Source organism: Lonchura striata, chromosome 3 (assembly GCF_050655825.1).
Source record: "Lonchura striata isolate lonStrDom1 chromosome 3, ASM5065582v1, whole genome shotgun sequence".
Taxonomy (NCBI): Eukaryota; Metazoa; Chordata; class Aves; order Passeriformes; family Estrildidae; genus Lonchura; species Lonchura striata.
In genome coordinates this window covers 19,371,218-19,395,504 of record NC_140705.1, presented here as the reverse complement: position 1 = coordinate 19,395,504, position 24,287 = coordinate 19,371,218, and the positions used below count along the sequence as shown (strand labels likewise).

Below are 24,287 nucleotides of genomic sequence, written 5' to 3'. Positions count from 1 at the left end.
TGCTAAACCAGCATTGCATGTATGTACAACAGTTGCATATACCATAAATTGCTGAAAGTAGATTCTATCCTGCCATTTATAGGTTCATCAGAAGCCTATAGCTGTTAAAGGATGGATCAGAAGAGTTCTGCAAAGATATGTAAAAAATCTCTGAATATACCTGATTCAGCCCCAGCAAAATCCATGTTGCACAGCCACTGGCACTCCTCCTGAGCAGGAAGTTAAAGAGAAACAGACTGACGTGAACCCTTCCTCAAAGCCAGGAAAAAACCATACACATTTATAGCAGAATTATTTTCTGGCTTTGAGAAGGCAAGGAAAGGGTCCAACATGTTTACAGCTAAACTTCATAGCTGTAATCTATACCACATCAGAAAATATTCCAAGTCTTTGTGTTGCTATATGAGTCAGGAGAGAACTATCTACCAGACCCTAGCAGATTTTGGGTCCAGGTCACATAACAGATCTCCAAAATATTTATTATTTTTTGAAAGAAGAGTGCCTCTGCCATCCCCCCTTCCAAATTTCAAGGCTAAACTTTTGATTGTTGCTTGCTAACAGCTTCAGTGGCAGAGAATGGTACTTGGCACATTTAATTTGCTAGTTTCAATATAGCCAGCAGGTCTATGAAGAATGTTGTCAGGAGCACAGCAGATTTGAAACATCATCTGAACTACCGTGATTTTTTAGGCTCATAAGGATTGTAATACAGACTGCCAGCAATTATACATAAGTAAATGTGAAATATGACTTGAAAGTATTCTACTGATTTATTTCAAAATCTATATATATTGATTATAAACCAGAGGAACACAACTCTAAAGTAAAACAAAGTAGAAGTCCAGTAATTCTGCAGAAAATTTTATAGCATTGTAATTACATATCCCATATATCATGCTCATATTTTTAAAGATAAGATTTTAATTGTACTACAGCCAATGAATTATTCTCATACAAACATACAGCAATAACAAAAGCAGCAATAGGCTTACCAATACTTACAACTTAAATTTTCTACTAAAGGAAAATAAGGTCATTAGTGAGCTCAGAAACATTATCTCTCTGGAGTAAAATAAACTGGCTTAATATTCTTGGAGCTGCTTAAAGCATCAAGATACTGTATTTTACTAAAATAAAAGTATTTTCATTTCACTGTGGTGAAGAAATAATCCCTCAAGTATTTATAATGCCTAGATATATAACAATTGGTAATTTTGTTTAATAGTGCGTAGAAAATAAGGATAATGGATTTTTGAAAAGTAAGCTTAGGCAGCTTCAGGGACCTGACAAGGCAATATGTAGTCAAAGTATTTGAATGGTTGCTTAAAATTAGTTTCCTGGTTTACACAAGGTGTAATATCCAAAGATATTACACTGATCTTATCTCTCCATTTTAAAAGGTTGCTATCCATGTTGGTAGCTTAACTTTTTGTGCATTACAGTTCTTTCTCATTCACAAGCACCTCACAAAAACTTCCTAACTTTGACGGTAGAGCAAAAATCACAGAATGGGCAGAACCAAAGATAGAATCTTGAAATGCTGGCATGGGAAAATGTCGTGGTGGGCAGTGTTCAGAGCGTCATGAACTTCCTGAAGAAGCATCTTGAAAAAGACACCTTGGGGGCACAAGCACCTCTGTGCTCACGACGGGTGATTTCAGCTCTTCTGGGATCCAGACAACACAGAAGGAGAGATAGGGTCTTTGTGTGGGGCTTCAAGGAAAGCCTTTATTGATCTTCCTTGAAGGGATCCAGGGATGAAGAGCCACTCAGGCAGGGAAAGCAGGGTTTATACACAGATCTTGGGGACAAAACACTAGGGCCTGTGGGATGAGGGCACAGTGGTGGAACAAAGGGGAAGGGCTAATGGGGTGGAAGAAATCAACATACAATCACAAAAGGCTCTGGGGGCAATTTTCTTGCTCTCCCTAAATGAAAGGGTTGTAGCCCAGGGGTTGGCCCTTCAGGCTCCGGAGCATGGTAGGCTTTCTCTTTGCTGGTCTTTAGGCTTCCGCAGGAAAAAAAAAAAAAAGCAACTAAAATGTGGAAGCAATTTAGAGTTCAAATACAGAACTGGGAATGCAGGAGAAATAAGGCCTGAAAAAAACCCAACCATTAATTTCTTCATGAAAGTGAGAAGAGTCACAGAAAGCAATTGCATAAATATATTTTCAAAAATAAATTGCTATCTTGGAGACATGTAACAACCTTTAATTAGGTCAGGAAGAATACATTCTCAGATAATGCCACAAAAGTTTGCAGATCATTGCACTCCTAAGAAGAATAAAGGTTTTGAAAGATCCTTCTTTAATCTCATAAAGCAAGAAAAAGTAAGAATATAAAATATTTCAGTTAGATTTTTGTGTTATTTAGTTAAACACTGAGCTTTAATGAATCTTTAGGCTCTGCGTGGGATCAGATTTTAATGGGCCTCAACAGCCCAAGAGTGAAGGAGTGGCACTGGAAGCAGTCGATGTAAGAAACTAAACCGTAGTGAATTAGAAGCCAGTGCAGCTCACTCAGCCTAGATTGCATGTTCTGGCAAAGTAAAAGGGAGCAGTGCACTGCAGAACAGAAAATCAGGCTCCCACACTTTACTCCAGTAAGTGCACAAAATACTAATATCTTAGCCTTTTTGGCAAGAGACAAGTTGTTGCAGAAGATAGATAAATATGATTATCCATAAACAATACAGCCAGGATGAGAACAGTTCTCCCAGCTAGCCGGACAACGCCCCTGCCTACGGATGGGTTCTGGGGTCAAGTGGACTGTTCCATCTCACCCCCAAAAGATGCATGGTTCACTCTGCACCTGTATCCCTCCCCCTAAAACATCAAGTGCCTGTAACCCCACTGGCCCGAGCCTTGCTCCAGCCCACCTTGAAGCCCCTGATAAGGAGGCTTTGAGGGGCCATGCAGTCTCTTGGAACTTCCCCTCTCTTGGAACTTCCCCTCTCCTAGAGCATCCTTTTGTCTCTCCCCTCCCCCACCCTCTCAAGCCCTGCCACGTGATGCCTTTCTGCATCCCCAATAAACCTCATTCCCCAAGAGCAAACTTCAGAGATCTCTCGTCTTCATTCACCCAAACCGTCCTGGAGAGGCAGAAATCTTCTACAAGTGCCACAGTAGATGTGGAGTAAAACACCATTGCAGTGTCTGCCTTTAACTGGAACTGCTGTAAATGTTTGAACTAGAGCACTGAAGAACCAAAGCTAAGTTTTTTGCAGAGAGGAAGCAGCACAGTCCAGAGCAGCCACAGGCTGCATAAAGATGGCAGCAGCAACCAAGGAAGGTTCTGATCACCAAGAATTATTTTAGATGCAACAGCATAAACAGCACTTCTTCACAGAATTTGTTTGGGAAACTTTCAAGGTTGGATCTATCTCATCTAATTTTAGGCTTATATTTGACAGATATCTGAGATGCTTCCCGCAAGCTACTCAGGCTCTCAGTGCTGGAGAAATACCTCATCCTAAAAATATAATTAAATTTACTCCTTCTAAATGACTATTCTATGAAAATATGAACTCTAACTCAGAAGTTAATTTCTTCCCATCTTTGCTTAGCTGCAAAATCTGTATGAATCACTCAGATGTATCTTAGGTAAGTTGTACAACATTAGCTAAATGTAGTCTAAGTCAGGCATCACAAGCACTTTAAGAAGATAGAAAGAAAAGACATATATAAAGAATACAAAAATGCATCTTAAGTGAACAAACTGAATAAAAAGTTAATCAAATGAAAGAAATTTAAAGCCTAATATATATATAAAAACAATAGAATGAAAAAGAAATAATATAATGCTGCGTCTCTCACACAACTCAACAATATAACATTCACAAAGAATAAATCAGAATCTTAAGCTCTCTGTGAAAACACAGTACCTGAGAAGAATTGTCCAATTAATGCTGCAAGTTTTGCATAGACTTATTTATACTGAAGAAATAATTACACCTTGCTTCTGGATTATTATTCCCATAATTACATCAGTTTGTTTCATGAACCTGAAACAAGAAAGCCAGTCTTCACTGTTGATATCTAGACTAGACATGGATTCCGATTTTGACAATGATAGGAATAAAATTACAAGTAATTGTTAAGATCTTAAATATTTGGCAAAAGAGGATGGTTTTAAGTACATTGTGCCTGTATCAACAAGTAGTAATCAGATTCATAAGGAAAATCTTGGTGTTTAGGGCCCTACACTCAACCTATAATCTTCCCAAAGTACTCTTATGTAAAGCATTGTAATTGCTACACAGATTTTGAAGGAAAATATAAGTTTGGGCCAGCTGCAATAGACTAAGTCTGCTGGATCATTAATCTTGCATGCTCTTTATATAATATTGACTGTGAAAGGTACTGTCATACATCTAGCAGTGACCAGTTATTTGTCTTGATAATACATAGATGGTAGTACACATATACTCTGCAGGTATCAAAAGTGTAGGTTTCCATCTTTCTTTCATGAGTGGTATCTTTGTGATTAAAGGGTTATCTTGCATTACTAAGACTATTTTCTGCTATGTGCCACAGAACAACCTAACTCTGAGCTGCTAAGCAAACAGCTGGGGCTGTCTTCCCTGCTGGGCACCAGCACATAACCGAGCAAGTGTGCAAAGTGTGAAGGCAGTGGGTAAAGAAGTGTGTGAGCAGCTGCCTGCCACTAACCAGGGCAGCCTGATTTGTTAATAGTAACTTAATGATTAAAGGAGATTCTAAAAACTTCTGGTTGTGATCTGCGTGTCCCCCTAGCTCAAGCAGTTGCCAGAGATGGAAGTTTAAAATTGTCCAGTCTACCTTTAGCTATCTCAGGGCAGATCTCCAGAGACTCTGCAAACACCAGACTATATCAACCAAAGACCTAATGTGTTAACTTTTAAGGAGTTTCATACCTTTGGCACTTAGGTGTCTTCTTCCTTTTGACTACCAAAATGGCCTGTATAGGCCTGGAAAAATACCAAGTTTTTAGAAGGTTGAAGCAGGATGAAACCTTGCCAAAATAATACATTATGCCAAAGTAATACATAAAAACCTTTCAGGTACATTGCTTTTTCCATAGCAAAGATATGTGTATATCACACATGTGAGAATTATATGCAAAAATAATTCTTAGGGAGTTACTTATCTTTGAAGATTTGTCATTTCCCTGCATGCTGATAAAGAAAAAAGGAAGAGTTTTGCTAAAGCAAATCCTATTGAAAAACAGTTATTGCTCTAAAATTAAAAATCTTGAGCACCCTAAATTTTTAGTTGTACATAATCCTCAATGAATGAACAAATTTACAGAATAACAGTTACATTTTAAAGAAATTACTACATCCCTGGATTTTAATATTCTTTTGACTAATAAGAGATACCATACAACCATGAACATAGTCAAAACATCAAGTGAAACATTCACATCAGTTACCTTTGAATATTGAATATGCTTTGAACCGTCCAACTTTTTACACTGATGTGAAAAGTTGCATGCCTTCCCAGTTCTGAGTGTGACTAATAATCTTTTGATGGCACCTATCCCAGCATGAGTAAAGGAATCCTGTTGCTGAGACACTGAGATTAAAATGAATTCACATTGATGATGCTTTATGATTACTCTTTTTAGGCTATTTTGGTGATTCAGTTATTGTTTCTTCTTCTTTATTTCTGTCTTTTTAAGATGGTTTTCTCAAGATGGAAATCTTTCTTTATACAAAACATTGAACTATTTTATTTTTTTAAAATCTAATACTGTATATAAAACAACTCCATATATAAAAAGTTATATTAATTTCAGATCATATATTGTCCTTATCTCCATACATTCTGTTACAATAGGCTTTAGAGTTTGAAAAGTTACAGATAATAATTAATCCGGTTATAAATAATTTCATTAGCTTTCTGAGGTATTTTACATAGGGAGGAACTGATGCCTCCAAGATTAGTAATTTCCCCTTTGCATTAAACATGTTAGAGCTAATTTTGTAGACAGTTTCTGTTGATGCAGCCCCCAGTGTATCAGCACAGATGCCTGAAAAGGTGAGTGCCTTCAATCACTTGAGTTTGATACCTGATTAATATAGAATGTGTATGTTATGTGTGTTGCAATAGAAGTAGCAATATAAAGAAAATGTAGAACCCCTGTATTGTTGGTTTGCTCTCCAGATGGTAAATAAGAAAATGCAAAAAGCCCCAAAAATGTGACTTACTGGTGGGCAGTCATCTTTGTTTGCTTCAGGGTTGGATTACAGGTTGGGAATATAAACGCTGCTTTTTCTATTGTCATTCCAGGGGTATAAAGCTGCCACAAACCCATAAACCTGCCATACATTCCTGAAGGATTGATTATCTAGAAATAATCTGCACAAGATTCTTTGCAACTTTTATAAATCTTGTGAAAAAGAAAAAAGGAGATAAGGATAGCATCTATTTAAATTTAGTGGTTAATATGATATAATCAGAGTTTTCCAGTCAAAGTATCATTTTAATGTCTATTAAAAGGATTGGATACACTTCACAACTTTTTTATCCCTGTTTAACCTTAGGGGAATTGCCACGTCTGTAATTTCCAAACATGCATAAGCCTTTCACTACTAATGGACTTCTCATCCTAAGTCAATTAAGTGCTTACTGAAAGTTCTGCCAAGAGTTTTCCTCCCAAGTCTGTCTCCCTTTTCTTTAAGCTTCAAGAGCAGCATTTTCCCATATGACATTTTTAAAAATATGTCTATGTATAGGATTTGGATCTCCTATACACTACATTAATAGAAATATTTAAAATAAAATCTTAATATTCATATATATTATAGTTATTTATGGTTCTTAGAGATGAATAAAAGTTTGCAACTTTGTTTACAAAAGGTAAAATTAAATTCCTCCTATACTTTTAGTAACAGAGGTATTCATTCCCTTACAGTACACATTGTCTCAATAGGACTTTAAAATGATGAAACATTTCTGTAAAATTTATTAAATACCAGCATATTCTTCAAAACTGACATGCAAAAATTTCCAATGAATATTCAGCAAAAATGTGGTAAATGGCTTCCATATTTTCACATTGTCCATCTCTATGCATGTTCTCACTCATTAGAGACCTCATTTGTTAAACACTACCTGTCCTTGAAAAAATAAGAGAATGTTTAAAAGCAGTTTGAAGAAGTCACACATTCAAACAGCTACTTGAAATTTTTATGTTTTTGATAAAAAATTTCAACTATCTTACAACACGAGTTGCATATAAAAAAATAAATTCCAGTCAAGATTTATCAAAGAATTAGAGATTCTGAAATTGAAATCTTGCAGAATAAAACCATTGACAGGAAATGCTTATTAATTACAAACATTCATTAGCACTGCGGTATGTAAGGTGTTTTCTGCCCCTGTCTTTGTGTCAGATATCACTAAAATATATTTTGAATATTGTCTCAAAATCACACTTGTTATCACAGAATACACATAGCTTGGAAGGAAGACTACCCCTAGGCAGAGACTTCAGGTGAATTTCTTAATGTAACAGATGAAAAATACCTGGATTCATTCTATTTATCTGAAATACGTGCCCAGCCTTGGCTTGTGTGGGCATATTTGCAGAAGAGTGTCCCACCTGGAAACATCTCGTGGCTGCCTTATCCCTGGAAGTGTTCAAGGCCAGATGTGAGCCTGGGAAGCCTGATGTAGTGGGTGGCATCCCCCCCATAGCAGGTGGGTTTGGAATTACATGATCTCTAAGAAACCCTCAAACCTAAGCCATTCATACCCAGTGAGGGTCCAGACCCTCATGCCCAAAAGATGGAAACTGTTCCCACTGAGCAAAGGATCCCAAGACCAGTGCTCATGCATGGGACTCCCAAATTATGTAAGAGCGGAAAGCAGCAGAATGATAGCTCTGTGAGTTTTGAGGCTTCCTGGAAAGAAAATAAAATGGGGCTTTTGATTAGTGCAGAGAACAGGTCCTTTGAGGAGCAGCTGAGGGAAACAGGGTGGTTTATCCTGGAGAAAAGGAGGCACAGAGAGTTTGCTCTCTCCAAGTACCCAAAAGGACGTTGTAGCAATGTGAGAACAGTCTCTTTTCCCAGGTAACAAGTGATAGGGAGTCCTCAAGTTGTGCCTTTCAAGAAAGGACTCTCAAGCACTGGATGCCCAAGCAAGTGGTTGAGTCTTCATCCCTGGAGCTATTTCAGACATGTGGATATGGCATTTAGGGAGCTGGTTTAATGGTGGAATTGAAAGTGTTAGGTTTACTGTTGGATCCAATAATATGAAAGATCTTTTCCAATCTAAATGATTCTATGTTTCTAATCTATGACCTCACATTCTGCATTGCAGTAGATGGGTTTTCTTTGATGAATGTTATCAACAGCAGGCAGGACTCCTGCTGAAGTTTTTCCTCAGATCTATGCACCTGCAGAACATATTTCATTATCCAGCAGAGGGAGAGGCTTAATATATTAGAAACTTAGCAAAAATGTGCAAAGCAAATGCATTGTACATGCTCAGTGTGTGATTTGTGAACTCAATTCAAAACAAATGTTTACTAGAACATGCAGACACACTTTTCCACAGAAAGAGGTCTTTCCATGCCAGGCTTCATCACTAGATACCAGCAGCAATGGGAGTGGGTCTGTTATTAAAAAAAAAAAAAAAAAAAAAAAAAAAGTAGCAACTGGTTTTTTTTATTTCTTCTTTCAATATGGGAGAAACATATTTCACTCTTCTTTAACACTGTTCTAAAAATTGGTTAATTTAGGTTTAAAGAGAAACAACAAGCCTGTGGGATGAGATCAGATCTACAAAACTGTTCCTCAAATTCTGAAGTTTAGGAAAGTGAAGGGCAAATGAAATATGTGCTTTGCGACTTCATTGCAGTTACTACTTTCTGCAATGAAAAATTGATTTTCAGCAGACCTTTCTGAAACCACTACAAATTTTGAAAATGTAAGGAAATCCACGGATTTTGCTTCTTTTATTTAATTTTCAAATCCTCAGAATTTATTTAAATATTTTGATTTTGATTGACTTACAGCATATCCCTGTACTTTGAGGGATCAAAATACAAGGGGGTTGGGTGTTTCTGTGCACACTAGGGAATCTGTGCACAGAATGTCAGATATTACCAATGTTCCTTACTTGAGTCTCTGTGTATCAAAGGGGAAAAGCAAACTCCCTGCAAATCTTCTCTCACACACAAATATTTATACTGGAGAGCAGACTGAAAGATGAGAAAAACAGAAATGTTCTTAGCTAGGTGATTACAAGATTTTAACAATTTTAAATCCATTAAATTAGATAGATTTAAAAATACAGCAGTCTACAAGATATAGAGGCCTAAAATTCTTGTCACTAATGGATACTGTGTTTATCATTAAGTATCTTCACTAGTAATAACATTGAGAAAAATGCTATTATGCTGCCAAAAAGATGAAAAACTATTATCAGCAGCACAAGCAGAGGCAATATCCCATGTAAAAAGGAAAAAAGAGAAAACACAAAACCCCTGGTGTTTTCTACTTCCTAAAAAAATTATAGTGTTTTTTAAATATTCTGCCACAGCAAGAGACTATGAGGCTCAGAGATTGCATATACATTCTCTTTTTAGTCCCATCTCTAAAATTATAGTTATGATTCCACCTGCATATGTCAACGTGCCATGCATTCACCAAGGATGAAGAGGACAAAGTCCTTGGAGGGACTACAATTCTGTTTGTCAATAACCATGGACAGGCAATGGGAGCTAGATGGGATAGAATATCCACAGAAAATACCTGCTTAAATCACAGAAGCAATCTTGCCTGGGGTAATTACTCAGCTGTGCTAACCAATATGATGACAGATCATGGTGTTTCTTTTAATATCCAGATTGTTTTAAATCTATATAGTTTAGAGATCTATTTGTAAATTTCTGTAAGACACATTAATTAAGTTTATTCAAATTAATACACTATGTCAGGAGTGGCAGAATGTGGAAGATGGAAAAATGACAACTAATCATTGCATTTCAAATCTAAATTGAAATTCCTGCTGAACTGTCATAATGTCAGTAAATGAACACAGAAGCTCAAAAGTATTTTTCAAAAATAACACTGAAATTTCAAAAGAGGAGACACCTGTTCATACTTTTTAACCGTGAAAGGCCTATTTCAAGATAGAGGAGAAATTGTAAGAAATTTTAGTATTAAATTAATTACCTATAACATCATAGCACTCCTTTTTTCCAAACAAAGCACCAATATTATGACCATTGTATAAAGGTCATAAAGGTTTATCACTAATATTATGACCAAATGTATAAAGTCTTGCACTTGGGAAGACCTACCTGTCTGTGGAGCAGCTCTGTGGAAAGGGACCTGGGGTCCTGGGGATGACAAGCTCAGTGTAAGTGAGCAGTGCTGCTGTGGCACAGAGGGCACTGGGCTGCATCAACAAGGGCATCTCCACAGGGACACAGAAGTCACTGTCCCACTCAGTGCTCGTCAGGCCACACCTGGAACACAGTGACTGGTTTAGGCTCACGCTATGCAAAAGGACGTGGACCAGTTGGCAGGGGTCCAGACAAGGGTGAAAAAGGTGATCCAAGAGCTGTAATTTTGTCAAGGAAGGTGTAAATAGATGATCCTCGGGTCTTTTCCAACCTGGTGTTCTATGATTCTATAAAAAAAATAGCACAAATTAGACACAAGCCTTCACAATTCAAAACATAATTTCTGGATTCAAACAGGCATACTATCAATGGCACGCACAAAACTGAGCTTGAAAATTATAGACTCCTCTTGAAAATTTGGCCCACTTTAAAATCTATTAATAGTGTTCTATTTTGATGAATTTTAGTAGAATGGTCTAATATTATTTGTTTCTAATATTGAAGGAGAATACCAGTTCCCTCCAAAATTTTTTGATAAAAAGAGAGTAGCAGCTGATCATTGGCTTCAGATTTTTAGGTTTTATTTCTTAGTGATCTCAGTGAGGTAGAAGATGGATTCTTTAACAAATGACAACAGTTTCAAATACAAATAAGTGGGTTAGGGAAACAAAACTCCACAATTTTAGTAGTTGTTTGCTTTAAAGTTTTAGATTTAAGTGACCCTGAAACACAAGCAGGGAAAAAATCATGAACCATGTTACCATATGTTGGAACTATGGCTGAGCTTCCATTCTTTGATACAATGGAGAAATATACTTGACTATGAGAGATATCTTTACATTAGAGGAAAAACTGGGGTGGTGGGTTTTGGTTTTGTTCTGTTTTGTTTTAAAAAAAGCATCTGACCTTTCTGTAAGAAGACAGTCTTTATGTCTTGAACTTTATGGACACACTGAGGCTTCTGTTATGCTATAAATAATACACTTTTGAGAACAAGTTTTTCTTAGTTTAAAACTAAATTTTTTTCTGAGTACATCAAAGTCCTTGGAATACATTGATATCAACTCTTTCAGGTAAAATATTTACCTAATAGGTTAATGATGAAAGCACTAATTATTGTATATTTCTGTAAGGCAAACTGCTTCTGTCTGGAAAAGCTTTATAATTCTGACCCAGTGAGGCATTTCTGTCAGGAGCTAAAAATTAACATACAAATTCACCAAAACATTAGTGAACTTTGATGTTTAAATTCTTTCTGCTATGAAATGGGATGAATTTTTTTATTTCATGAGTAATCTTTGATGTTGGCAGTTACACAAACAAATTTGGTAAATCCTAATGATAGGAATAGTGTTGGTGAATTACTATATTGCACGAATAGTTTCCTAAAAGTGCAGAAGACTTACTCACTACAGATAAATTTATGGTTCATGTAAATTCTTGCTAAATTGACCTGGGCAGGGAGGTTGCCTAATCAGTACTCTATAGCTACTGCACAGATATGTGGGGAAGCAGTTTACAGACATGGCTTTTTAGGACGTGACTTACCATTTCTTTGAAGTGATGATCTCTGTTTCATTCAGTGTGGTATCATATTTTTAAACTCAAATACTGGTTGCAGACAATACAGATCAGAGCACCAAGATTCTCCAACATCTTTTTCTGTTGTGCTTTTAAAAGTCATATCCCAACAGTTTGGCTTTGCCTCAAGCATTTCTATTAAATTGTCTAATATTTATAAGCCTTAAGTAACAGAATCAATTTATCTCATGCTTCCTATGAAACACTGCAAAATTGGATATGGCTATGGTCAAATGCTGTACTGGTGAGAGGACAGAAAACAGGCCTCTTTTTTCTGGAATTTTCTTCCCGATCAAGAGGAGGGCACAGTTTTGGCTTTTAGGTCATCATAAAGTTTCAGAAAAGCTTATAGGTTTAGTAATCAAAGGTCTTTGAACTGAGATAATGTTAAGCATGAACTGTTCTCATTCATGTGATCCCCACACTGGGTTGTTCCTGTGGATCTTGACTCCTGCTGCAGAGGGAAGCAATAAGCAAATTTTACGATCTTTTCACTTTCTCAGGAGAGAGCAGGAAGGAAAAAAAAATATACCTACATTAGAGTTTTAGTTTGGATTAATTTTTGAAGTGCATCTCCTTACTTATCATGGTTGGGTTGGCAGCATGGAGTGAAATCTCAGTGCTTAAACTGCCTTTGGGTATTCTTCCAGGATAATGATGATGTGTTCTCCGGAAATATATTGAAAGGCTGGAGTATTCAGCTCAGGAGGCCAGACAAAAATTACTTTCCTTGAAACATAGTGTAGGCATAAGGTCCTCACACCTGTACTCTCTTTCTGCATCATATTTTTGAACCATACTAATTGCATTATTGCTTGGGTAGTCACAGCTGATAAATTAAAGAAGTGATGCAATATCAGGGGATATTTTGGGTTGGGTGTTTGGTTTTTATATTCAGCATTTAAAGTATTTTGTTTCCTGGGATAAACTCTAATTTGTCTTGAGTTTTGATTTATGAGGGATTTACAAATGTTACTGGCTTTGGAGACTGCTATCTTACTAGGTAATTTTTAACATTTATTTGCTCATGGATGTAGTCTACAGCACAAGTCAAGGGGTAGCACACATAGGAGGGATGTGAAAGTTTCTTAATCAACTGCCAAAATAAACACTTTCCTCCTTCTCTTTTGAGTTAATCATATGACTTTAACTGGTGATTCATCCTATTTAATATTATTTTTTACTCCTAAATTTTAAACAGCCTAAGCTAATGCCTCTTCTTTTTATATAATCTATTATTGATTTTTTCCCATTCTACCACAAATAAAAAATCTCAGGCATTGCCTCAGACAAGATTAATTTCTGTAGTAGTAAATGGAATAAGTGTCTTGACCTAATTCTGTTAATTATGTCCTGAAGTTAGTTTTATTTCTCAATATTTCTAGTTTGTTTGTCCCCTAACACTCCTCTAATAGAAACTAAGCCTAATGATATAAGGGAAAATAGTGGAAATAGAAAAAATAACCTCTCTGCCCACTGATACTTAAGAAGTCAATGGCATGTTTTAAAGGAAGCTTTCTTTGTTATTCTTCAGCTCTTCTTGCACTGCAATATTATTTCCTCAACCCTTTCTTACACATCAGACAAAAATTCCAATTCAAATTCAATACCATTTCATTACTCTGTATTAATACCTGGACTGTAGCCTCCTTTCTTGTTCTTTGTGAGAGCCTAGATCTGACTTTCACTTTGTTTGCTACATAGAAATGTGGTTGGAGTCTCTGGACCTTCTTGAACTATTCAGTAGCCTAGATTGATTCTTGAGTTCTATATACTAAAGCATACTTTTTCCTGATGCAGCTTTTCTCTGGTAATAATTAACAGTGGTATCTTCAGGGCCAAAAATATATTTGAGCTTTTGAAAAACGCTTTCTATTTAATCACAAAAATAATGCAGGTACACATATCACTACATTATTTTTAAATATTGCAATACAAAACTAAAGCAGTTCCTTAATTTATAGAACCTAAAATAGAATAGTTCACTTTCAGGGAAGAAGAAAAAAAATAAATAGAATGAAGAATTTTAGAAGCAAGCAAACCAACAAACAAAAAAAGACCTGTCAACACTTTTGCAGAAATACCTTTTTCTGCTTATTATACAAATAGCAACCTATACAATCCTCTTTCATCTTTCAGAAGATAAGTTTTAAGTAAAAAAGGACTCTATTTATATTAATTATTTTTTGCCCAAATGATCCTATTGCATAAAAAATTTAAAATGTATTTTGCAATACAACCTTGGTGAGTGGAAAATTCTTCAGCTGTTTTTTACAATGTATAGCCTATCCATATATATATATATATATATATATATATATATATATATATATAATTGGATTGAATTTCAGATCCACCTTAAAACATAAATGCCAATTGGTATCAAAATAGAAGTTAACGATGATTACAAGAAAATTTAGAGAAATTCAAGGTTGTGACTGATCAATTAAAGAATGTATAAAACATGACATAATAGTTATATGCAGATTATTTTAACTAAATAATTGTCCCTGCTTAATAAAAACTACATCTGAGCATATGGATCAGGCTGTTGACCTGATCAGAATAGTAACAGCATTTTTACAGAAAGTATGTCATTTACAGCTGGACCTGCATCTCAGTGAAGCTCATTGCAAACTCCTTTGGACATAGATGTTAATAAGTACTTAGAGCAAATTGCTCACCTTTGACAGAAAGAGTAGAAACTGAATCAGTGGCTAGTTTTTCTACTGTTTTTAAGTACATTAAAACAAAACTGTTAAGAAAATCTGAAGGAAATTAATGTAACAAATCTCTTATTGAATATGCCAGTTGATAAAAGAAATCACAGAAACATGTATGGGGAAACAGGTATCAGCATTATAGACACACTTCTATATTCTGATTAAATTTAGAACTTCTGCTGTGATATGCACTTAAAATTGTATCTGATCCCTACCTCTACTACATAAATCCTACCTGGGATTTAGAAAACTCACATAACTTTAGATTCCTTATTCAGGGTATCTGTAGCATATTAGATACAGGTCTTGCACTTGAACTGCTAAATGTCTGAGAACATAAACTAATTTAAAATACTCTAAATTTGAGCAGGCCCTTTCTTCCTGATAGTATATCAAAGTAATTTTTACTTTACATAGTTTTGGTTGAATAACTACCTTCACTGAGATACTAAGGTCATTTGGGACATACTGGGCCTCCAATATTTTAAAGGCATTTTGTTTGCATGCCATTTATTTTGGTAGCTCCACACATGCACCCCCAATTACTACTAGTACAAGACATTTTAGTGCCCTCAATTGGCTTTTAGCTTTTTGGTCTTCACCTCACTTTAGAGAAAAAGCCTGTTCTCCATAATCAGAGCCTCCCCTTCCCCCTCCAAACCAGGACTGAACTCAGTCATCCAGATGTGCCTGGGTAACTGTGGATGTGAGACAGTGAATCTCCTAGAAACTTGTTCAGAAACCCTAATCCAGCGGGGTTTTATTTCCTCTTCCATTCCCCCTTTTTATATTTTATCCCCTCTATAGAGCTATAGGGTTTCATTCTTATCTCTTTGACCTTTCACATCTATCCTATAACTTCAGAACTATTCTGCTCTAGGGAAGAATAAGACCACTGCTTGGACAAGGATATTTAAAAGGAATTATTCAGATTACTCCTTCTCATCAACAACACAAACTTCCCACACTTCATTCTCAGCTTTCTCTTCCTCTCAAATTTTCAGCAAGTCCTCTCAGCTACATTTGCCCACATTGTCTTCATACACCACCACTGTGTTGCATTAACCACAAGCAATTTGTTTTGGCTTAACAGAACACTCATCATATGCAGAGCCATGCATTTATGAGTAGTCTAATTGATGTTTTGGCAGCCTAATACAACAAAGACATATATTAATCCAGTTAAAATGATACTAAAACATGTATTCCAAATTATCCAATTATTGCTAATCCCCATTAATTTGATTCTTTCAGTTGTATGCTGACTTTTTGCAACCTAACCCTGTCTTTCTGTGTTATGCTTACCCTCCCCATGACCTTTAGGATACTAAAATTGCTACTGTGAGCCTCACTCCAGAAGAGGAAGGGTTTGCACTGAGTCACCAGTGACCTGAGTTCTTTGCTGGGAAGTTTGCTCTTGCTGTTCTCTCTGCTCTTGGGTCTTAGGGTTATTTTATACAGGTCTCTTTGATTGACCTGCCTCTTCCTATTACCCTCAGGTTAGGTACACAACAACCACCCACTTTTTCATTACTACACCTCATGAGGCAACACATACAATTGCAGTCAGTGCTAAGCTAATGCAAAACCTATTGCAGCGGGGCAATAGCCTCCTATGACACTTTGATGTAACACACCCACAGTTGCCCAAGACATCAGTGAAAACTCCTGAAGCTGGTTAAGTTTACTAGAAGGTCTGTGGTCAAAGGTGAGTAAAAAAACACTGGTTGCTTTTGTTTAGATTCACTTAATATTTGCATTTAATTCCTCTGTAAAGAGAGGAAATTAGCTTAATCAGCACTTTGCCCAATCTATGACTATGACTGAATATGCAGAAATAAAATAAGATTAAAAATAACTTGGTAGCTAAATGCCAAAAAAATAATTTTGTATGAAGATTTCACATATTTTTCCTGTACCTTTAATACACAAGTATGACTCTAAACCTTAGGAGATTAAAAGGTAGAGAAAAACTGGTTGAAAATAATATTTTGTGGTGCCAGAACACAGAGCAAACTTTTGTACTGTTATAGAAAGATGAGAGAAAAGGTATATTACCACTGTAATGAACATTTTCTTGTATTTCCTATTCTGTTTTCCATGGGGACTATTAAGTATATACTCTCCTAGCATTTTCCAGGCAATAAACTCAGCAATAAAACTCTTGCTTTCTTCTAATTGTCCACTTTACTTTTTTTCTTAACAAATGTTTGTCTCAAATGAATCCCTTTGAAAATTAGCTATAAATTGATTCAAAATAGTATTGGGATGGGATGGGATGGGATGGGATGGGATGGGATGGGATGGGATAGGAATGCAGCTACTGGAACAATTAAAGAACTATATTGTATCCCTGCTTCTGCTAATGAATTACTCACAAATGCAGCAACAAATCCATAAAAATCATGTCTATCTGTAATGAAAATATTAATAGACAAGGCTATGGAGTTTTTGACAGAAGTTGGCCATGAATTATGTACTCATAAGTTCCTCTCTGATTTATTTATTTGTGGATACAAATCACATAACACTGTCTTGGTTCATGGATTATAACTGGCTAGTGCTTTGACATACATCACATTTACTTTCTTTGTGAAACACATTTTATTTCTTAATTAAATTAGTCTTGGTTACTTGCATATATTTATTGGATAAGAGAGATTTTGGTCAAGTAATGTTGAAGCACAAATAAAAAATCTATGCAAACAAACTATGCGATATGATAAATAGCTCACAGTGATGCTTATACATTAGCTACCAAATGTAATGAGCAGAAACCAGCGTAAAACAGAAAGCTGGAAAGAACATCAAATCCTGTCTCAGTGAGATAGGCACTTCCCAAGAAGCAAGGAATTCTATATTCTACTGTTGCCTCCCAGAACTGGCAACTATTTTAGTGCCAAGCAATTTCTAAAACTGAGTAGTGCTGTAGGTTTCCAGAACTTATTTATTCCCCCTCTCACAAGGTGAATACTTGTTTGTGCTTCCTTTGGCCATGAAATACCATAGTCCCTTTTGCATATTGGCAGAGCTTCCACAGAATGTCTTGGCACACTGCTGTCTGCAAAGAACCAGCACACACAAAATATTCAAGTTTGCAGAACATCAGCTCCTCCGCTTGGTAGTACAAGGCAGATTTCAAGGACAGGCAAGAATGAATATAGCAGCTTCAAGAAGTAGGACTAAAATCACTTGGTTCCAGAGTGCCATTTAGCCAATTGCTTGCCACTTGCTACTTTTCGTCAGCTGGTGATAAGCACGGGAAGTCTATATTGATGTTTTCAGTGTTATTAAAACTGTCTGATTTTGAGAAATACATACTGATCAGTTCAGTGTTCCTCTATAAACATCCACTGGGAATACATCTTTTAGATGTCCGCTCAGTTACCAATTTTTGATCATCTTTTGTAATAACTTGCTCAGGACAGCAGTGTTGAGTTGCCCCTTTGAATAGCCTGGGATGCTGAATTCCTGATTGATGTAGTCAATACTCACTCGTGTGATAGTGACAGCCAAAATATTACGGCTTGCCCTAGCCAATCCTTAACTTTGGCAGCAGGGTGCCCTGGTAACATGCACCTATGCCTCAGTCAGGGATGGGAAACACAGTTCAGCAAACTTTTTAACAGTCTCTCCCACATGCTGCTCAAACCACTGGGCCCAAAGGATGAGACGCTTATTTCAATCACCCTTTCTCAATGAACAGTTGTTCAAGGAAAGTTTTTGTTTGTTTCTTTGAAATACAGCAGTCTCTTCCTTTCCTTTAATGTTAGACAATTTTATGGTTTCTTTCCAGTTTGCTACTGCTGTATGTACAGTTACAGGGTTTTATCATACTGAATGAACTGGAGAAATTTCTGGGACAATTTACAACTTACTTGATGCACATTATAGTTTTGGGAGAGTGAGGGAATGTTCATCTTTTGAAGAAAAAGAATATATCTGTGAAATTTTAGTAATTTACCAGAGTGTATTTCAAGAAGACTCAAACTTTACTGTCCTCTGATAGGCTGTCCAGTTGTTATTTGCTGTAGTTTGCCCCTTATTACTGAGTTTGACACAACAAAAGTGGCAAATGGAGAGCAGATTGAGATAAGTATCTAAGGCTGATTGTCAGCATACTAGTGCATTCCTTACTTCTCCTAAATTGGAAAATACAGGCAGCATCCTCATCAGGATAGACAGCAGTTTCCTTGGGACATCTGGCATTTTTATAATTCCTTACCTACAATTTCCAAGTCAAAAACTTATTTTTCTAGTTGTTTGCCTCTAGCTGAATTCCAGACACTCATCAAAAGCCAATCTCTCATTTTCCTTTGCAGCTGAACAGGGGAGAGATAATATTAAAAAAAAAAAAGTTAATTGGTTGAGATAAGGACAGGGAGACATCACTACCAAATACTGTCATAGGCAAAACAGATGCCAATTACACATATTAAGTTTATTACTAACAAAATCAAAGCAGAATAATGTAAAGTAAAATAAGACCTTAAAAACACCTTCTCCTGACCCATCCCTTTTTCCCAGCTCTATCTCCTCCCCACAGCAGTGCAGGGATATGGGAATGGGGGTTCTAGTCATTTTATTACCATTGTTTCTCCTCTCTCCACAGGTCTGCAGGACTCTGCTCCAGCATGGGCCTCCCACAGGGTCCCAGCCTCCTCCAGGCATCCCCCTGCTCTGGTGTGGGGCCCCTCCATGGGCTGCAGGATCTCTGCATCCCTGTGGATCCCCACGGGCTGCAGGGGCAGGGCACAGCTGCCTCACCATGGGCTGCACCACGGGCTGCAGGGGAATCTCAGCTCTGGTGCCTGGAGCATCTCCTGCCCCTCCTTCTGCACTGACCCTGGTGTCTGCAGAGCCTCTGAGAGTTCCTCTCATGTTCTCATCCCACTCTGCTCTGGCCACAATTACACCAGCACAATCACTTTTCTTTTTCTTCTTCTTAACTGTTATCTCATAGGCATTACCAGCAGTTCTAATTGGCCCAGCCTTGGCCAGGGGCACATCCCTCTGGAGCTGTCTGGCATTGGCTCTGCTGGACACTGAGGAAGCTTCTGGCAGCTGCTCACGAAAACCAACCTTGCAGTCACCCTACCAAAGCTTGGCCATGCTAACCCAATATACTTTAAAAAGTTTTCTTTGCTTCCCTATATCTTCCCACAACAGAAAATTAAGTGGCAGAGCATTTATTTTGTTAGTAAAATATTAGGTGTAATTAGATGTAATGAAGTTCACAAAGCAATTAAGTTTTACAAAAGGCCTCCTTCCTGATTAATACAGAAAATATTAACATCTAAAAACTAAAATGACATCTGCAAATCTTGGAGTTTGTATTAAGACAACAAATGGAATTCAGTAGCTTTGTGAATGTTCTTGTATTGACAGAGTTATGTTTTAATGTCTGCATACCTAAGTTTCCTGGAAAATTAAATTATACTCTTTCATTCACTTTTCTAGAAGAAGTCTTTAACCTTGACATCTTAGTAAAATAAATTATTTATTGTTTTAGTGCCAATAGTCTTCTGCTTCCACTCTCTAAGTCAGGAATCATCTGTGTGTATGTATGCTTGTATGTGCAAATGCAAAGCATGTCTATGAAAACAGAAAGAAATAAAACCCGGTCATAATATGATACCTTCCAGAGTCAGCAGTTTGCATCTGTCTTCATGCATGCTGATTTTATTCAAACCTTTTCACAATTTTCAATTTTCCTGTTGTGAGGCAAGTCAGATCTGAATGAAACTTCTTGGCAATTGTCTAATGTAACACCCCAAAATAATGAGTTTGGCTTAAAGCCATCTTATTGAAAACATTCTGCATTGTTTTGAACTGCCGTCTCTTTGCATGATTACTTTCTTGATGATTTGTAGATTTTTATGATAATTTCAAAAATTTACCTTATTTCAAATTATGGGATTTAATGTAATCCAGAAAAACAAAAACTCTCATCACTAAAATAGCTATGTGACAGGTAGCTTCCATTTACTTTATTTCAGAAATGGCAAAAGCAAAAAGTTTTGCAGGTTCAGAGATGCAGTAAAACTGAAAAAGTACAAAAAGAAGACAGGGAAGAATGCACACATGTTTTCAACTAGTAGCAAACTGGACAAAACATCAACTCCTAAAGAAGCTCATAGGTTTCTTAAGCTACTAAACCTGATCACCCCTTGAAATAAAGCATTAGATGAGGCCATCTCAAATTTGCTTAGCTCAAGTAAAAATATTTATTTTTTCCTAATCCTTTCACAAATTATATGTACCCACTCACATTCAGTACAGCAATACCATAGGAAAATATAATAATTCACTGAAGGGCATTTGTTAATTCCAAAAAGAAATTAACAATAATAGTTCCTTGGCTGTCGAATTCCAGAAATCATTTATGTAATTGTCATTGTTAAGATATGCCACTCAGGTAGTCACATATTGTGTACCAGGCTTCATTATATCAACTGACAAAGATTTTTACGTTTAAAAAATCACAGATTGTAGGTAAAGAGAAACATTCTAGAAAGTAAATTCATTCTATTTTACTTATCTCTGTCAGTAATTTCACATATATATTCCATGTACATTATCCTATACCTGCCATTTATTTTATATTTACACTAACTTGTATCTCCACTTTTTAATCCTCACTTTTATGCCATATTTATGAAGAAGATCCATGAGAAGCAATGCTGGATGAGGTAACAAGTTTGTAGTCACAGGAAACTATTATCCATACTGGCAAATACCTGCCAGGAGTGCTGCTGTTATTTGCTGGCTCTGGCAACTCCCATGGAGCAGTCCACCTTTGCTTGCTTTGGCTGTCTTTAGCCTCATACCTCTCACAGTGTCTGCATGCACCTAAGTCTGAATGGTCATGCAAGGCAGTGGCCCAGTCTCATCTCTTCCAACATTTCACGCTCTGGTGTGCTGTCATGCACTTTTCTACAGGCAGGGAGTGAGATAAATGCCTTTTTATGCACAGGATGGACCGGGGCAGATTGGCTTCAGTATGAACTCCAGCTCTTGAGCAGAATGGCATTGATTCCTTGCTGCATGTCAAACTCCACACCTCTGTGCATGGTAAAGAAAACAACTCAAGCACAGGTGGAGGGCCCTGAGCAGCACTGGAGAACAAATGAAATCCCATAATCCCACATAACTGCCCTCTTGTCCACCTCTTCCCTTCTTCTCCAGGGCTCTGGTATGTATGAAGATCAAACAGTCAACAGGGATGATGTCAGGTATCTTTTGACCAGGAAAACATGGCAAGAGAGGAATTCATTCTAGGGTAAAGTACAGCAGTGGCAACCAATATTTTTGTATAGATTTACCTCCAAGAGAAAGATTATGCATGTTTCTTTCTTGCTTTTCTCATGCGCTTTAGCAGGGGGAAAAAGCCCCAACTCTTAAAGTAACTTTATAAGAAGTCTAGCTAACTCCAGTCATACTTTTATTTTGTGTATGACAAAGGCAGAGGTGTCAAAAGAGAACAGAGATGCTTTTTCAAATTACATTTAGGTAAGAAAACAAAGTTATGCACATGAAGCACATATTTTTAAATCAAGTGATAGAAAAAATTAAGAGCTTTCCCTTCTCTCTCCTTAAGAGTCAAAATATACATCTACTAATAAAGTAGTTTGTTAAGGACCGGAAAGAACTTCTTTGCCTTGGGATCAGCTTCAACATTGCTACCACTGGACTGCAAGAAGCTCCCCCAAAACTAATAGTCTGGGCCATGGACCATGATCAGGAATTGGATGGAAGCTAAAGATGCACGGGAAAGCAAAATCTCATCACAATGTTTAGGACTGGGGGCTTTTCCTGGCCAAGTGCTACACAATGCCGAGGGTATCAAGAATACTCGACGGACGACAGGCTATTCTTGGTTTTGATTCAGAGATCAGCGAGCAGGGCTATGTGCGGCTGTCGCTTGTGATCCAACGCGAGGCGCAGCTGCCCGCTACGGGCGCGGACAAGGCGAGGGGGCTGCGCTCGGAGTGGCAGCGCCCTCACCCCGCCACGTCGCCCACCTTCCCCCGGCAGCAGCAGCGCCCCTGCCCCGCCGGGGGGACGCGGGAGGCCGGAGCCCCCGCCCGCCTTTGCCCCGCGGGGCGGCGCGGGCGGGCCGAGCGGAGCCGCGCGGTGTCGGGGAGGAGCGCGGCAGCGCTCGCAGGAGCACCCAGAGCTCGGCTGTCGGGATGAGGCCGCGGAGGGGAGGGGAGCGGGAGCAGAGGCACCTTCCCCCGGCGAAGAGCCAAGTTAAATAGCCAGCGCCACGCCGCCGCCTTCCTCTTCCCTCCCGGCTCCGAGCCCTCGGCGAACGCCCCCGTCCCACCCCGCCCCGCCCGGCCGCGGGCGGCGGAGGGCAGCGCGGAGCCCGCCTGCCCCGCGGACCCGCCTGCCCCCGGAGCCCGCCTGTCCCCGGAGCCCGCCTGCCCCCGGAGCCCGCCTGCCCGCGGACCCGCCTGCCCCCGGAGCCCGCCTGCCCCCGGAGCCCGCCTGCCCCGCGGACCCGCCTGCCCCCGGAGCCCGCCTGCCCCCGGAGCCCGCCTGCCCCGCGGACCCGCCTGCCCCCGGAGCCCGCCTGTCCGCGGACCCGCCTGCCCCGGACACCGCCTGCCCCCGGAGCCGGGACGCCGGCGCTGCCGGGAGGGGCGGGCGCTTGGGAGTCGGTGTTGGAGGCGCCGCGTCCCGCCGAGCCGCCCGACTGAGGGGACTACGCCAGCTGCATGGGAGGAGATGAGCGTGGCGGGGAAGAAGCCTCCTCCAGCACCGCTCGAGCGGCCCGGCAGCCTCCTCGTCCCCACCTGGGCAAGTACCGCTCTCCCTCGGCCCGTCCCGGTGCCAGCTCCCGCGGCGGGGCGGGGGTGGGGAGGGTCCCGCGGCGGCGCTGCCCGAAGAGCGGGAGGGAGGCGCCTGCGGGAGGCACGGCGAGCGGGGCGGCGCGGGCTCGGGATGCCGGCGGGGCTCGGGATGCCGGCGGGGCTCGGGATGCCGGCGGGGCTCTGCCGCGGCTGCCCGGGCGGGACGGCCGCACCCCGCCTCCCTCCGCAGCCGGGAGGCACCGGGGCCCGAGCGCGGCCGGGCGGGACGTGTCCCGGTTGATCCCGGTCGCGATTCTCAGCGCGCCGTGACAGGCTGCAGCGTGAGGGTCGAGCTCCCCGGGGACCGCCTTGCATCACTCAGCTTGAAACCCAGCTGCAAGCCTGAGATGATAAATTAAAAACAAAACAAAACAAAAAACCAAAGGTCAGCTACTTGGATGTATTTAGCATCTCATGCACTTTTAGGAGAAGCCCGTGAGGGAGTTAGAAAAAAACTTGCTACTTCACGGCAGCGTATTTGGCAAATCATTCATGAATGATGCCCTCTGACGGCGGTTCTCCGCTGTCCTGGTTTGTATAAAATGTAGTAAGTCTGTCCTGCAGACCTTTTAAAACCATTACAGACTCTGTGGTTTAACACGCCACTCTTCTTGGCATGTAAAGTTGTTTTGTCATTGCAATAGTTTTCGATCACCAGCTAAAAATTTATTCATTGTATTTATATAAAATATGTGCTGGTGCTAAAAAAACATTTTGGTGACCACAACCTTTCAATTTTTAAAAGAAAAATTGTATTTATCTTCCTGCTGTTTTATCCAGAGTG

At 39.1% G+C, this 24,287-nt stretch overlaps 1 protein-coding gene and 1 long non-coding RNA gene across 3 annotated transcripts in view; one reads left to right on the top strand and one right to left on the bottom strand.

Moving 5' to 3' along the window:
• Window positions 1-745: 745 nt before the first annotated feature.
• On the bottom strand, window positions 746-23,493 carry LOC146767803 (uncharacterized). Its single transcript, XR_014953591.1, has 2 exons — window positions 23,447-23,493; window positions 746-10,628 (listed from the first exon to the last, which is right to left on the bottom strand). It is a non-coding gene; the product is annotated as an uncharacterized LOC146767803 (long non-coding RNA).
• The window catches only part of SNTG2 (syntrophin gamma 2), a 222,053-nt gene continuing 212,534 nt past the window's right edge, over window positions 14,769-24,287 (top strand). Inside the window, exon 1 of one of the 2 annotated variants that reach the window (XM_085574568.1) lies at window positions 14,769-23,450. Coding sequence is in view for 1 of the 2 variants with exons in the window: in XM_021551123.3 (XP_021406798.2) it covers window positions 23,379-23,450 (72 nt within the window). In the remaining variant the exon portion in view is untranslated. The remainder of the gene's footprint in view (window positions 23,451-24,287) is intronic. The other variant, XM_021551123.3, reaches the window with a different exon arrangement.